This window comes from Pan paniscus, chromosome 6 (genome assembly GCF_029289425.2).
Source record: "Pan paniscus chromosome 6, NHGRI_mPanPan1-v2.0_pri, whole genome shotgun sequence".
Taxonomy (NCBI): domain Eukaryota; kingdom Metazoa; phylum Chordata; class Mammalia; order Primates; family Hominidae; genus Pan; species Pan paniscus.
The window spans coordinates 160,473,974-160,491,346 of record NC_073255.2 but is presented as its reverse complement, the minus strand read 5'-3'; the positions used below and the strand labels follow the sequence as shown (position 1 = coordinate 160,491,346).

General features: G+C 38.5%; 1 protein-coding gene across 2 annotated transcripts in view; it reads right to left on the bottom strand.

The window, feature by feature from the left end:
* ASB15 (ankyrin repeat and SOCS box containing 15) overlaps positions 1 to 17,373 on the bottom strand; it is a 37,721-nt gene that overhangs the window by 4,246 nt on the left and 16,102 nt on the right. For both annotated transcript variants that reach the window (XM_057302754.1, XM_034964904.3), the window contains 4 exons: positions 10,459 to 10,704; positions 7,973 to 8,144; positions 5,829 to 6,399; positions 5,144 to 5,297 (listed from right to left, as the gene is read on the bottom strand). In XM_057302754.1, the coding sequence (XP_057158737.1) occupies positions 5,144 to 5,297; positions 5,829 to 6,399; positions 7,973 to 8,144; positions 10,459 to 10,704 (1,143 nt within the window). The remainder of the gene's footprint in view (positions 1 to 5,143; positions 5,298 to 5,828; positions 6,400 to 7,972; positions 8,145 to 10,458; positions 10,705 to 17,373) is intronic.

The window sequence follows — 17,373 nt, the reverse complement described above, 5'->3', positions numbered from 1 at the left end:
TTCTACAATCCATCCTTCTTTATTTCTTTCTCCTACCATAAATAACTACTATTCTGAATGGTAATCACTTTCTTTAGAGTTTCATCATCTAAGTGCACTATCCCTGCACTATAGTATTGACAGTATATTTTTAAAATTTTTGCTATGTCCTTTAAGTCTTTTCTAATCTGCATGTTATTCTCTCCATCCCCTTTTTGTCTTTTCAACTAATCTTTGAAGAACCCAAATGCCCTTTAGTTTCCCACAGCCTGAACTTTGCTGATTGCATTTCCGTGGTGCAGTTCCATGTCCCACTGTCTCCTCTATTTCTTGCAAATTGATAACTGGATACAGAGACTTGATCAGGCTCGGGTTTGATCTCTGGGGCAAAACTATATCAGGTTCTGTGTTCATTCTTTGGGGGCTACATATTAGCAGCTGTTGATGCTCATTGACTACATCCATTAATTTATTGGAGGCTATATAATGGTGATAACTAATTATATCTTTTTAAATTATTTAGAATACTTTTATAAAGGAATGCTTTTACTTATCTACTCTTTAGTTACTAATGGCACAGTTTATATATATATATATATATATGTAAAGCAGAATAAATGCTTAAGTCTTTCTTTTATCAGTTTTTAAGATAATGAGTTGATTTTCTATCATATTCTGGAGCTGACCAGTATTTTTAAAAATTGTATATTTAATAAATCATCCTATTGTAAAGATACATGCACATGTATATTCATTGCAGCCCTATTTGCAATAGCAAAGACATGGAATCAACCTAAATGCCCATCAAGGATAGACTGGATAAAGAAAGTTTGATACATGTGCACCATGGAATACTGTGCAGCTATAAAAAGGAATGAGATCATGTCCTTTGCAGGGACATGGATGGAGTTGGAAACCATTATCCTCAGCAAACTAATGCAGGAACAGAAAACCAAACACTGCATGTTCTCACTTATATGTGGGAGCTGAATGATGAGAACACACGGACACATGGAGGGGAACAACACATACTGGGTGGGGCCTGTCGGCGGGGTGGCTGGGGGAGTCTGAGCATCAGAAAGAATAGCTAATGGATGCTGGACTTAATACCTAGGTGATGGGATGATCTGTGCAGCAAACCACCATGATAAATGTTTACCTGTGTAACAAACCTGCACATTCTGCACATGTGCACTTAAACTTAAAATACAAGTTGAAGGAAAAAAAAAGAAAAAAACCCACCAATCGTATATTTAAATAGATTGGTTTCAATTCATTGAAATCATTACCCTTTTTGAAACTTAAATTGTCCCATCTTTGGCCAGTTGGAGCCTCTTCAAGTTAGCCCCTCAATTCTTTTGTCATGAATCATGTAGTCTTTCAGAGTTTCTTTGCTTTCTGGTATGACCAGATGTTCCAGGTTCATCTTATTCATTTCCTTCCCCAGATACAATCATCCATTTCTCAAAAACAAAACAAAACAACCTCCAGCAAAAACCCTGGTTTCTTTTGTTAGGAAATGGCATTTCCAGGCCAAAATCTGGGTCATAGGAATGCTCATTGCTACTGGGTTTATCATTATTTCTAAGACTTATCTGTAAACAGACAGACGCACGTGCGCGCGCGTGCACGCACACACACACTCAGCATAATCCACATGCACACAGATGCTTTCAAGATAAAATAGCTTATGAGTTTATATTGTTATTTCTAATTCAAATTCAGGACTACAGGATTTTTCTTTAATCTCTTCTCTATTACATCTGTATTTTCTTTCTGCCACACTGACAATCCTTGGTTTCAAGGATACAAAGAGTAATGGAATTGGAATATTCCTTAATTACTCATTTACTGAATATATCTCTCATCCTCAGCATAACAATATTAATATTATATCACCATCAATATTTTAAGATATTTAAAAATATGTATTTTAATTATTAAATATTATTTATTTTATCTATTTACTAATATTCAAAAATAAATAATTGTGCCGTATCTATTTTATCAGAGCATATAACCATTACGTATTACATCTTCTCCCTTTTAACTCTCACTTAGTCTTGGCATTCTGTTTAGTGTTAGCCTTGTTTAATACTAGTCCTCATGGTGATATCTCGCTAATCATTTTGGGTTGTCTAAAGGCCATTTCTTAGTGGATCCTTCGGACGTCAGCAAGAGGAACAATATTTCCTGAGTTCTTGCATGCTGACAACAGTTTGCCTACATTGATCATTGGAAGTCAATTTTGCTGTGTAAGCATCCTTGCCTCACATTTTCCTTCCAAGGAGAGTCTTAAATATGTTACTCCATTGTCTTTTGGCATAAAGTATTGTTGATGAAAAGTTTAATAATAATCTTTTTTTCTCTTATAAGTCACTTGTTCTTTTTGCCTATGTGCCCAAAGGATATAGTATTTTATGTATTATAGTTTCAAATCTTTCTTTTTTATTACAAGTTTTTCTTGAAACGTAGTTTTTTGTATTTCTTATGTTCCCTTGATTTGGTTTTCCTTTTCAAGGAATCCTATTATCCATATATTGAGTATTCATTGTCTGTCATCAATGTTTTTAGCTGTCTTTCAAATCCTTTTATCTAAGCTACAAGGATGCAAAGGCATAAGAATGATACAATGGACTTTGAGGACTCAGGGGGAAGGGTGGGTCAGGGATAAAAGAGTACACATTGGGTACAGTGTACACTGCTTAGGTGATGGGTGCACCAAAATCTCAGAAATCACCGCCAAACAACTTATCCATATAACCAACACGACCCGTTCCCCCAAAACCTGTTGAAATAAACAAATATATATATATTTTAAAATTCTTTTATCTATTTCTTCGTTTATATTTGATTTAAAATTTTTCTTCCATATCCTCTTTTATATCTCTCAATGTATTGTCAACTGTGTTGCTAGTTCTTGTTTTCATTCTAGTTCAGTCTTCACATTTGACATTAATTTTTTCTAATTTTTATTCCTAAATCTTTCCTCAGTTGTTACCTGATTTCTGAATTTTTCAAATTTTGACTCATGTTGTTCTTTCATATCTGATATTATTTTCCTCATGCTTTTTAGCTCATTTTTGAAATAGAAGGTTTGAATTTTGATTGTTCTGAGATTGCATTTTTTAAGTTATGTATTCATTGCCCGTGGGGATATTATTCTGTTCTTCTTTCTATTATTATTATTATTTTTTTTTTTTGAGATGGAGTCTCGCTCTGTCCCCCAGGCTGGAGTGCAGTAGGGCGATCTCGGCTCACTGCAAGCTCCGCCTCCCGGGTTCATGCCATTCTCCTGCCTCAGCCTCCTGAGTAGCTGGGATTACAGGCGCCCGCCAACACGCCCGGCTAATTTTTTGTATTTTTAGTAGAGACGGGGTTTCACCTTGTTAGCCAGGATGGTCTCGATCTCCTGACCTCGTGATCCGCTCGCCTCGGCCTCCCAAAGTGCTGAGATTACAGGTGTGAGCCACCGCACCCTCTCTGTTGCTCATTTTTATTTGCATTTAGTTTTCTTGAATTTTTAGAAGGATGCTTGATTCCAGATAGCTCTTCTAACTTTGCAGAGCTTCTTATTCTATTATTTTCTTGCAATGACCCAAAATATGGTGGTTAGATCTCTGAGGTTTCCTGGCTCTGTTTGCCACCCCAACTTTTTTGTGGGTCCTTTCTTGTTTCTGTCCTGCTCGATTTTTGATTTTACTCTCAATGCGGGCTTAAGTCCAGGAAGGGAACTTAGAGAAGTGGTTTTCAAGAATGCATAGGGTCTAGACTGTTTTGTAATTTCCCTTAGGCTTAGCTTTTTATTTGTAAAAAATAAGCGTGATAATACTTAACTCTACAATATTTCATAGCACACTGTACATATACATTTCAGATACCTCACATAAACTTACCATGTAGTGAAAACATAAAAATGTTAATACTTTAGTTTTAAAACTAAATAAATTTATTAAGTAATTTAAGTATTCTAGACACTACCACCTTATATGCATTATTTCTTTAGATTCCCACAACAACTTTATGAGGTTAATACTATCTTACATCTACTTTGCAATGGGAAAACCTAGGCATAAGAAGAATAAGTAATTTGCTCAAAGTCACACAACTAGGATGGCTATCTTGGTCTTTTTATAGGAAATAAAAAATCCTCCTCCACTTAGAGAAGCAAAAATGGTAACAATAAATTGTTGCTTTTTATCATGAAAACATCAGTCCTGAATTACATATGCATTTTATAATCTAGCAATCCTACTCCTAGGCAAGGCCAGAATTTCATTTCATTCTAGGTCTATCTGACCCCAGAGCTCAATTTCTGGGCTAACAATACTATATTACTCATCAGATTCTCCAAGACTCCTGTTTTAGTTGCTGCAAAGTCTCTTCTATTATAGAACTAATTCCAGGGGAAGGCTGATTCAGGTACATTAAAAATGTCAAATTATTTAAATGTCATATAAAATTCTATAATGCTTCTTTAGGCTTCATGAAATTGATGTCCAACTAGGTTTTGAAAGTTTATTTTTCCAAACTTATATTTTGAAAGTGAAAGCATCTCATATCTATGATATTTTTCTGGTTTTTATTTGTATTTGCATTATTTAAAAATGTACATTCATTGAAACTTGTATTATTCATCTTCATGGTAAACTTTCACCTAGAAAAGACAAAATGGCCTGTCTACAAATACTAACCTTTGATGGTAGGACTTTGTCAATAAAGACCCCAGAGAAAGCATGTCAAAAAGAGTAATTCTAATCCCTGCTGTTCATTCATTTACTCCATATTTATTGAAATGTACTACTTACTAGGCACTATGCTAAGCCTTGCAAATATAACAAGAAACAAAGTAGATCTCTGCCCACATGGAGCTTGCAGTCTACGTATTGTATGATATTATAGAAGTTAATTTTTAAAATGAATTTAATCAGAACGTTAATATAGCTGTAGTATTACTCATTATACAATTACAAAGCTGGAAAATATAAAGAAAAATGAAAATATGTATCTTACAACAGAGGAAGTGTTAAGGATGATTTTAAAACCCAGATAATTCTGGAAATACAGTAGAGTAGCATAGGAAAAGTATCAAAGAAGACATTAAGAAATTTCCCCCATATAAGTTCTTAATTTAAAAATTGTAGGCAAAACTTTTGGTTTTTACCTAGTATTTGGCGGATTTCTGGCCATTCTCTCTGTACTTCTAGTGCAGACTTCAGTTTAGCACACAGAGGAACATAATCCATGTAATCTATTAGTACACGAGTAACTCTGCCTACCAAGTGCTTCATCCAAGGAACTGTAATAAACTCACAGAACTGAGAGAATTGATAAAATTTAATTTAGTAGTATTTTTAATATGCCATATACATAAACACTCAATTGTGTTATGGAAAAATTACTCTGTTTTACTACAGAAAATAAAAGATCTCTCCTTGTAATGAACAAAAATTAAAAATAAATTGTTTGCTTCTCTCTGTGAAACCATCAGCCCTGAAGACTTGCCTGGCTCTGATGTGATTGTAGTCAGCAAAGCATGGAGAAGTCATGCTTCTTTCCATCTGGCCCCAATATTCCACCAAACAGGCAGAAGTGACTAATTACATACATTTTCACATTCTTCTACATTCAATTTTCAAGTCAAGAAAAAACAAACAACATATTTTTGGGGGAGAGGTTGGGGGGCTAGATTTATGCTTATATCCCTGTATCATTGCAAACAAAAATTGAAAAAACAAGAAAAATAGAAAAATTAGTTTATTTTTCTTTTCTTGTAACATCCCTGATTGAATGAACATGTATTAAATTAGGATGATGACTCAATATAAAGCAGAAAAGGCATAACTCACCGGGTTATCTTTTATTACACAAGATGTCCATCCTGGCAGCACCTCTTCCTGTATCTCTGACCACACAAATGAATTTCCAAAGATGTCACCATGCATGCAGTCAAAGCACATCTCCACTTGATAGCCATTATTCAGCAATAGCCTCAGCATTACCTCGTCGTTTAGGGCATATTGAATGACACTGGGGAAACGAGTGTCATTCACATGCATAAAATAACAATTGACATTAGCTCCATGGGAGAGAAGCAGCCTGACAATTTCATAATTATTGGCCCTCACTGCCACAAGTAGACAGTTGAGGGGATCTAAGTTTGGGTCTGCACCTGCAGCCAGAAGGACTTCTGTGCAATGAACATCATTATTAGAAACGGCAAAATACAGCGCAGTCTTCCTCTCATCGTCATAGCTCTGGGAAATGTGGTCAGCAAGTAGAGTGTTGACATCAAAACCATTTTCAATGAGCAGTTCTAGACACTGTGCATTTTGTCCATCTGCTGCTGAGTGAATTGGTGTTAGCCCACTTTTCCGAATTGCATTTTTAGATGTTACTGGGATAAGATATTTCAGTGCACTAAAAGAAAAAAGTCAAATATCTACTTGCCATAAACAAAACAAGAAATTAAATGAACTACTGTTCTCACTAGATAAGTGAATGCAAGTTGTATAGTTTCCCTTATTTTCTCTAGATAACTTTATACTGAAACATTTAACCTTTGTCTGCCGAGGTACAACTATTTAGTTTAATGTAGCTCAGTTTTGATTTAGCTTTTTGTTCTAAATATTCCTGGGAAACTGCATCTTATACGTTTTTTCCTAGAATTGTGGTTCCTCAAGAACACTCCCCATCTTCCAATTCTCCTCTGAACAATATAATATTTACAGGCAACCAATACTATTTTAAAAAATATAGGAGAAAAGTAAGCCTTTCTAATGCCATAGAGGAATGCTTCATAATCTTGACCATTAGGATCATGGGGTCATAGGAAGTGACCCTGGATGTCATTCAGTCCAACTGCTTCATTTAACAGAAGAACAATCTGAAGTCTAGAGAGGCAAAAAGATTGTCCAAGGTCACACAGTTAGACGCAGAGCAGGACGAGAATTTGGGCCTTTTCCAATTCTCATGAATTATTCCTCTTTCACTGATTCCTACGCAATCTAGTTTTTAATATTGACCATGAACACTCTGTCTGCTTCCATATAACTTGCAATTGAATTATTAGCCAAAAGAAGAGTCTTTAGTATTCCATCAACCTTGCATCAGTCCAATTGAGATAACCAGCCACAGTTTATGTTTCTAAGTACATGTGATATAGTTGTGAGTTTCACACTTGACTAACCAGCTAGACATGTATGAGAGTCACAGGCAAGGAGAACCTGATCTCTTGCGTCTACTGTTGTGAATTTATGAACACTGGGAGTAAATCCAGGTAAACTCTAACAACATGTCACTTAGCATCAATTATGCGTCACTGGCCACTTAGCCAATGGCCCACTGAAAACTATAAAGCCCAATTACTTCAAAGTTTTTGAGCTTATGAAATATATTTAATTGCCTAAAACCATCTTCTCGTGGTGGGTGGTTTAATATAGGGATCTAGACTTCTACCAATGTGTTAATTATGTACATTTTGTGATTTAAGAATCTATTCAACCATTCGTATGGAATAAAAAATTATAAACTTATAATGAAAGTTTTCTATTCAAGAATACATTTGACATTATACTATAATATCCTGGAGATGTTAGGAAATAACTGGAATAACACTGATAGTATTGCTACAAATTTTAATCCTTTGTCAAGGGCAAAATTTTTAGAAACTCTGTAGCCTTTTGTTAAATACATTTGTAAACAGGCACTCTTGAGTGGCTTGTGCAGAATTCTCACTTATGCCTTAATTCCTTCTAAAAGAAAATTTCTTTTCATTATAAAAGTACTATAAATTCTTTTTTGGAAGTACAAGAATATCAAAAGGAGGAAAATTAAATAAGTTCTAAATATCTAAATTTGGAGCATCAAAACCTGAAGATTATGCCTATTTCTCCTTGGATTTTGAAAGGTATTACATATAGACTTATGATTATACTGTATATAAAAATTAGCATTTTTAACTCAAATAATTACCCTATAATTTATCACTCACAGATAATGCCCCTCATAGGCAGCTCGGTGTATAGGAAGATGTCCTGCTCGGTTAGGTACATTTCCGCTTCCTCCATATTCCAGCAGGAGGGAAATGCAGTCGGGATTGCCACCTCCTGCTGCCTCAAACAGCACTGACGCCCCATCATCCGCCAAAGCAAGCACATCACTACCTGGCAGTAGAAAACATGTGGCATAATGATAACTGGATGGTATTGTTTAAACAATCCCCTTAAAAACAGCCTGTTGTGGGGCTGGGCACGGTGGCTCACACCTGTAATCCCAGCACTGGAGGCTGAGGCAGGCGGATCATGAGGTCAGGAGTTCGAGATCAGCCTGGCCAACATGGTGAAACCCTGTCTCTATACTAAAAATACAAAAATTAGCTGGGCATGGTGGCGTGCACCTGTAGTCCCAGCTACCCAGGAGGCTGAAGCAGGAGAATCATTTGAACCTGGAAGGTGGAGGTTGTGATGAGCCGAGATCACTCCACCGCACTCCAGAATGGGCAACAGAGTGAGACTCCATCTCAAAAACAAAGAAACAAACAAACAAAAAACCCCCACAAAACCTGTTGTGTTCCTTTCTGGTTAGTACTTAAAAAGTATAGAATTAAGGGCCTCCATGTTTTCTATATTTTCAATAAACAGTTATGCATGCAGTATGGTTTGTTTTATTAGAAAATCTTTGGGCCAAAAATCATGAGAGAAACTAAGTCAATTTTCATGATAGGCAAATTCTTCTGAAAAAGGCTCGTTAGACTTTTTAATTTAAAGACAGTAGTTTTTTATTTTATTTATTTATTTATTTATTTATTTATTTATTTATTTATTTTTGACGGAATCTCACTCTGTCGACCAGGCTGGAGTGCGGTGGTGTGATCTCAGCTCACTGCAGCCTCCGCCTCCTGGGTTTAAGCAGTTCTTCTGCCTCAGTCTCCTGAGTAGCTGGGATTGCAGGCATGTGCCACCACAGGGTTTCGCCATGTTGGCCAGGCTGGTCTTGAACTCTAGGCCTTAAGTAATCTACCCACCTTGGCCTTCCAAAATGCTGGGATTACAGGCATGAGCCATGGTGCCCAGCCCCCTCTATTTTAACTTAACAAATACTTACAGTTAATAAAATATTAACAAATACTTTATTGCCCTCTATGTGCAATCAGTGTATGTGACCCTAAGAAGAATAAGTGTGACTACTCTAAGGAGCTTAGAGGGGAAATGAAACAAAATATCAGACAGCACAAACTGTATGATATTCCAGTGACATTGACATTAAGACAAGGAGACATGATGTAGGGGACTGTGGCTCTGCTGCTTATGGTGAGAGCTGGGGGCAAGCCGTTTACTTCCGTGCACCTCCATCTCCACATCTGTGAATGATTAATACAGCTTACTTCACAGGGCTTATTTGAAAATTAAACGTGGTTGTATTGGGACACCTCAAAAATGTTAGTCTTTTTCCCACAGGGAATCACTGGGGATCATGCGGTGCTAGAGTTCATTTGCAGATGAGGACGCTGAGGACCAGATATTTAAGGAAGAAGGCTAGGGTCTCACAGTGAGCAGTGGCTCAACCAGTTTAGGAGTCAGGTCTCCTTAACTCATGGTTCTGTAGTTGTATAAAACACCTGGAGGGTTTAAGAAAGGGCAGTGTCACAATCTGTTGGGAAGAATTAGGAAAGGATTTAGGGAGGAGGTGTCTCAAGAGATTGACTTTGAATTGTGCTGAAGAGATAAAGGCAAGGACCTGACCCAAACCCAGAGGGAGGGAAGGCAAGGTATGTTTGGGAATACTGCTAGCATATTTTGACTGGAGTGTAGGATACAAGATGGGAACAGTGAGGGATAAACGTGGTAAAACAATTTCAGATGATGCAATAGGGATTGTTTTTTGGATAGTTGACACTATTGTAGCTGCCCTATAGGGAGAGAAGCCAAGTTGCAGTATGTACTGTGATTCTCTGATGGGAGACTAGAAACCCAGAAAATGGTTAGAAACTATTTGCACTGGTCCAGGGAGGATTGAGGGACCTGATCAGGATGGCAGATGGATTGCAACGAGAGGACAAGAGAAACGCTGCAAGAATTTGCAACTGATTGGATTTAGGAAAGCAGGTGATGGAGGAATTAGAGATAAACACAATCTTTCAATCCTGTTGAGAGAAATTATTACATCAGAAGAGTAGAAAAACAGGAGGAATTCAGTTAAGGAGAAGATGAGCATGAGGCCCTGATGGGCCATCTATGTGCAGATTGAACTCTCTCTCGAGAGCAATCAGGACTGGGCTTGTAAATTCGTAGGTCACAATGTACAGGGCTTAGCTGAGTTGTAGAATAAGGGTCTACTGAGGGACCAGGTGGGAAAACCTGATGCCAAGTTCCATTCAGCAGAGGAAGAGGAGCTCCCCTAGTTACATTCAGGTGAGGAAGAGTGATGAATGGAGAAAAGGAGGACAAAAGTCAGGAAGTGTAACTCCTTTTCACATACCTTTGTGGATTAGATGTTCTAACACGTCACAGTGACCATACTCGGCAGCGACGCCTAGTGGTGTGACTCCAAATCCATCTCTCAGGTGGACATTGCCTCCATGTTTCAGCAGCAGAGCTACGATATCTTTTCGGCCTTGCTTGGCTGCTTCATGCATTGCTGACCATCGCTTGACACAGGGCTGGTCTAGGCTAGTGTTGTGTTTGATCAGAGTCGACACCATGTCATAGGAGCCCTTTTTTACAGCTTGAAAATGATTGTTAAAAACAACAGTAAGTATATCAACACAAATACCTTAGGTGGTATTAAACTAATTACTGAATTTAATATTGAAATAGATACTAGCTAGTAACTTTTTTTCTACAAGGAAAATAATGTATTTCTCATATCCCTTCTGTTTCTCATACCCTAGTTTATATTTGTGAAATATAAGTTTACAAGATGACACTACCTTTTCTTTAAGACCTGGAGGAGGGGTAAGAGTTTCGCAGAAAATAACACGTATCACTAGGATAGGATGCTGTGTGCCCTCTTTCTAAATTTTAATTTCTTCACCAACAAAATGGAAATAACATTTGTTGTTGGGTTGTACAAATTAAATAATGTATGTAAAATTCTCAGTGTAGTACCTAGTATATAACAGGAGCTCAGTAACTGACTATTATTATTATATCACTCCTAGGACCCAGGAACCTCATATGTAAATCATGTTCATCAGGTTTCCCCTATAGAAACAGGGTTTTTTTCCCTTGCCACAAAAGATAGCAGTAAGTATTGAATGAACTTCTCTTTCTTATATATGTATTTTCTTTCCTTCCTTCTTTCTTTTCTTTCTTTCGTTCTTTCTGTCTCTTTCTTTCTTTCTTTCTTTCTTTCTTTCTTTCTTTCTTTCTTTCTTTCTTTCTTTCTTCCTTCCTTCCTTCCTTCCTTCCTTCCTTCCTTCCATTCTTTCTTTCTTCTTTTCTTTTCTTTTTTTTTTTTTTTTGAGACAGAGTCTCGCTCCATCGCTCAGGCTGGAGTGCAATGGCACAATCTCAGCTCACTGCAACCTCCACCTCCTGGGTTCAAGCAATTCTCCTGCCTCAGCCTCCTGAGTAGCTGGAATTACAGGCGCATACCACCAAGTCTGGCTAATTTTTGTATTTTTAGTAGAGACAGGGTTTCACCATGTTGGTCAGGCTGGTCTCAAACTCCTGACCTCGTGATCTGCCCACCTTGGCCTCCTAAAGTGCTGGGATTACAGGTGTGAGCTACCACGCCCGGCCCTCTTTCTTACATTTTTAATGGGTGATTATCAATAAGATTGTTTAGAATCTACATAGGCCAGCTGTTCCCAGTGAGTGAAGTAAGTGACCGTTAATGTAGTACAATTAAGGAGGTTCACCAAATCAGTTGTCCCTCTCCCTCTCTGCTCGTCTCTAATGGCTGAAATTATACTGTTACAAGGTTTTTCCCCTTTTGGATTATTAAGAGATTGTCCCCATTTAGATGTATACACTTCTAAAAATGTAACTTTTTTTTCCTTTTAAGTAAAATCTTATTAAAATACAGATTAGGATGAGTGCTGCCCCTACAAATGGAGATGTACACAGTTACATTCACTCATTCATTCATTCACTCACTCATTTCCTATTCAGTTAATACGGCTAGCTCTACTAAAGGCTCTGTGTTATGCACTGTGGACAACAGGAAGAAGAGACAGATTTGGATCTCACTCGTAGAGTTGACGGCCTAGAGAAGAAGCCTATGCTGCCTTCTATTTAAAGAGAGACTCAAAGTCTGGGCCTGTACTGGGAAACGTAGAAGAAGATGTGAGGCCACATGGAACGTTCTGGGGTAACCAGGAGGCAGAACGCAGAAAGGATCTAAAGCCAAGGCAAGGAAAGCGGCTCCCAGTGTGGTAATGGGAGGATGAAGACGAACTTTGCCTACTTCATTTGGGAGCAGGCAAGCCATCCCTGCAGGAGATGCCCGTTTTTCTCCCTCTCCTTGTCTAAAGTAGAACCTGTTGACAAATGCCTCTCTGAATTGCCCAACTGTCACCGGCAGCTCTAATTGCAGTGAATTACCTCATGCTAGCTGGTGTTATTGCAGAGCAAACATCAAGTAAGCTAAACAAACTATGAGAAATGTGTCCTCATGGATCTTCTTGCTCTGATGGCAGTTTTTATAATTAGAGAAAAAATGTATTAAAATAATGAGCCTCTTCCCTCATAATCGTTTTACCTTTTGTCTGACTCAGAAAACATATTGATTAAAATAGTTTCTCTTCATGAAAATAACTGCATAAATGGGCCATCTTCAACTTAAGATAGTTTTTTAAAAATCAAAACTTCACTTCCAATTTAATTTTTTGAAATCAAGAATGTATTTCCCATAGAAATAATAATGCAAATGGTAGGAAATCCCTTCCAAGCTAACTCATGAAGACATTCTTAACCAATAAATGACTGAAATAATGAAAACTCATAAAGCACAGTATTGGTGTAACATAAATGATTAAGTAAAATAATTTTAAAATGTCTTGTTTTACATGTGGATTATATATATGTTTACATATTATATATAAATTTTTTTCTCTAGAACTTAAAATTCTAAAATTTAGAATTCTTTAGAATTTTTTCAGAAATGTTCAAATTATTTATTAATTTTTAAAATGTATAGCTTCAATAGTAATGCTTAAAACTGACTTTAAGTTGAAGAGTTTAGGGAATTAGATTAAGAATTTTGCATAGATGATAGGCAAGGGTTATCTTGATTATCTTGACAAGGACTGCTGGATTAAAAGCAGAAATGGAGTGAAGAAGATGTGTATTGATTTGTGAGAAAGAAAATGTCTGAAGCAAAATGAACTGATCTGTGAATGGGGTAAGGCCATCAGGAATGGAGGGCAGTGGGACTGAAGCGTCATGCCAGACGGTCCCTGAGCGTCCTCCTTACTCTGGGCTCCACTGGCCAGGATCAGCTTGTGCCTATCCAACTAGGGAAAGGTGACACCAACTCCAGGGGAGTGGGCAGAGAAGGAGTCCAAGTGCAAAAACCTTTAGTAAGTGTCAGATCATCACAAATCAGATATCTACCACTCAGCAAGAAACTCTATGACTATAATACATCAAAGTACCTTAAATAAGGAAGGGCCAGATGGCTGATAGGGAATAAGGGTCCCAGAGGGACCAAAAGTGATTTTTTTTCTTGGCCCTCTAAGGATATCTCATAAATAGAGATAAGGATGATGCCATTAGGATAAGAAAAATTAACATGGCATTGTACAGACAAAAAGAAGAAATACTTTTTTCCCTCTTATCTCTCCTCTACAAGTTAAGGGATTCTGAATAGCAAATCTCAAAGAAGACCATAGATTCAAGAACAAACTGAGGAAGTGCCATGAATAATCCATTTTCCTATAAAACCTAAGAAGACTTGGCATGGGTTCCACAAAAAAGGTGCTGATTAAGGTGACCCAGGAAAAGTCCTTCTTCCCCAGATGTGTGGCTGATGAGGATGTACATGAGCACCTCCAGGATATTAACTTCATGGAGACTTTAGTCCTCTCTCGACCTTACCACTTAGTTTTTAAAATATATTACTTCCTAATATTAATTCTGTTTCAACTCTGATAACTCAGTGATAGAGTTCCTTTCCTACACTTTAGATATTGCTAGCATAGAGAATGAAACCAACATGGAACTTTGAAATGCATGTAAATGTTTACTGCTCTGTTGTAGGCCTTAAGCATTAAAGAAAATTTTAAATGAGGCCAAAAGAAAACAAGGAGTGATAATCATGGCTTAGTTGTCCTTTAAGAAATAAGTGGATTGATACTAGCAAGTGGAGAATAATTCTGTATTTGCAAAGTGAAGCAGTATACCATTCTGGAAGTGTGTCCTTTTTGTGCAGAAATTCAAGGTGATCTATAGAAACAACACAGGTGTTGTTGCAAACACTCCTGCGGCATATTCTGGCCTTTAAAAAATAATATAGGTCGCAGGCCAGGCACAGTGGCTCACGCCTGTAATCCCAGCATTTTGGGAGGCCAAGGAGGGCGGATCACGAGGTCAGGAGATCGATACCATCCTAGCTAACATGGTGAAACCCTGTCTCTACTAAAAATACAAAAAATTAGCCAGGCATGGTGGTGGGCGCCTGTAGTCCCAGCTACTCGGGAGGCTGAGGCAGGAGAATGGTGTGAACCTGGGAGGCAGAGTTTTGAGATCGCGCCACTGCACTCCAGCCTGGGCGACAGAGCGAGACTCTGTCTCAAAAAAAAAAAAAAAATATATATATATATATATGTATGTATATGTGTCACATTACTAGTGGTGAATCAACACCCACAGATACATATTCTGTTTAATGTCTGTAGAGCCTGCTCAGGAAAAGAGTTCTGGTTTATTTATGAAAAGTCACGTGACTGTGATTTAAAGGCAGATTAAAATGTATGCAGAGACTATGATTGGTTTCTCAGTATTTATGCTTCCCCTTTTCCTTCTAGCCACAGAAGCCCCAAGTATTTAGCTGGCCACAGACCATCCAGGTAGACAATAAATGTCCTGGCCTCTGTTGCCCCAAGGTGTGGTGGCATTGTGACAAAATCTGAACTAATGGGACATGAGTGGAAGGGCCATGTGCACTGTCCCGGTCATCTTTTTAAATTGAAGATGCTTGCCTAGGGCTTCCTCTTTAGTCCTTCCTGCTGCCTGGAAAATGGTGACATTGGGAGCAACTTTGGAAACACACTGTAATGTTGATACAGCCACCCTCACAACCCTGGGCCATTCTGCAATGTGTGAGAGAGAAATGACTTCTTTCTCTTTAAGTCATTCTTGTTTATTTGTTTGCTTTGTGGATGCATTTTTGTTTTTTGTTACAGAAGTTTGTCTGTATTCTAACTATATGGATTAGATTGTTTTTCCCATCTTATCTGAATTTGTGAAGGCTGAAAGTTCTGACATGGGGCAAGAGCAGGCAAGAAAGGGCCAGGAGCGGTGGCTCACGCCTGTAATCCCAGCACTTTGGGAGGCTGAGGTGGGCTGATCACGAGGTCAGGAGATCGAGACCATCCTGGCTAACACAGTGAAACCCCATCTTTACTAAAATACAAAACATTAGCTGGGCGTGGTGGTGGGCGCCTGTAGTCCCAGCTACTCGGGAGGCTGAGGCAGCAGAATGGCTTGAACCCGGGAGGCAGAGCTTGCAGTAAGCCTAGATTGCGCCACTGCACTCCAGCCTGGGCAACAGAGCGAGACTCTGCCTCAAAAAAAAAGAGTAGGCAAGAAGGAACCAGGCCAAAATGACACCGTGCCGTGGAGACCCTCTTCACTGAGCAAACTGTATCGGGGCAGAACACCTGCCGTTCCCCTATACAACCCTCAAGGCAATCTCCAAGAGCAAGGCTCTTTGAAGTCTTTACAGATTTACTGCTTTTTTATTCTCCTAATTTAATTTAAATATATACTTTATTATAGCACTTATAACACTAATTTTCCATTTAAATCACATCTAATTCTCCTCCTAGACTCTGAAAGGAGGAAGATTAGTCCATTCATCTTTAAATCCACACTACCCAGGACAGCGTCTGGCTTAATGTGACTTCTTTTTTTTTTTTTTTTTTTTTTTTTTTGAGACGGCGTCTCTCTCTGTCGTCCGGGCTGGAGTACAGTGGTGCGATCTCGGCTCACTGCAACCTCCACCTCCCAGGTTCAAGCGATTCTCCTGCCTCAGCCTCCTGAGTAGCTGGGATTACAGGTGCCTGCCACGAAGCCCAGCTAATTTTTGTTTTTGTATTTTTAGTAGAGACGGGGTTTCACCATGCTGGCCAGGCTGGTCTTGAACTCCTGACCTTGTGATTCGCCCACCTTGGCCTCCCAAAGTGCTGGGATTACAGGCATGAGCCACCGCGCCTGGCCAATGTGACTTCTTAATACATGTTTTTTGCATTGATATTGTTGAATCAATGCCATCAAATACAAATATTTTACTGATGTTCATGATTTATCCAAGTTTGCTTAACAATATTCAGGTTTTCTTAATATTCAGGTTGTTTAAAATTTTTTTTAAGTGATTCCTCTGTGAACAGGAGCTGTGATGGTTCTTAACTAGCTATGACCTTTAACGTCTTCCTCTGTGATTGCTGGTAAATAATCTTACGTCCTTTCCTCCCTCTCCTCCTGCTCCTGCTCCTCTTCCCTCTCCTCCTCCTGCCACACAGACAACTTCATAATGGCTCTTCCCTCTTGAGCATCTATTAATGTGAGAGCTTTTATATATTTTTTCTCTAATTTTCCTCACAATTCTGCATGGTAGGTGCCGTATTTCCATTTTATACTTGAGAAAACTGAGGCCCATGATTGCAATTCACAGCTAAGATTTAAACCCAGTGATCTCACGTGCCAACACCAAATTCTTACTCCACCACCCTGTGTCCCTAAGAGAAAGGAAATGTTATCTCTGGGTCATTTGGAGTTAATCTTATCACTCTCTGCTTTCACAAACAGACTTGCCAATTCTTATTGTTCAGCAAATAGCAGGATATACAAGACAGAGCTGGTAAATGTCACCTTCAGATTTCCCATTCTTCCCTTGTGTCACAGTGTACCCCTCATAGGTGCCATGCTCTGCATCTGTGATCTCAGAATCTGCTGGCCTCCCTTCCTTCCAGGTTCGCCTGATCAGTCTGATGTGAACTTGATGTCTCCCTTTGGAATCCCTTTCCACCTCTTGCTTCTGGCTACATATGGCACATGCAACCCTCCTTACAACTGGATCCTACCTAGAGAATATTCCTTTAAAATTGCTATCTCTGGCTTCAAAAAACGAATTCAGATCCCTCCTGGTTAGTTGCAGTCTCTACTACTGGATACTGAAGGATGTAGCCATCTTTCATATTTGACATCCTTGTGGGATAGGAAAACAAAA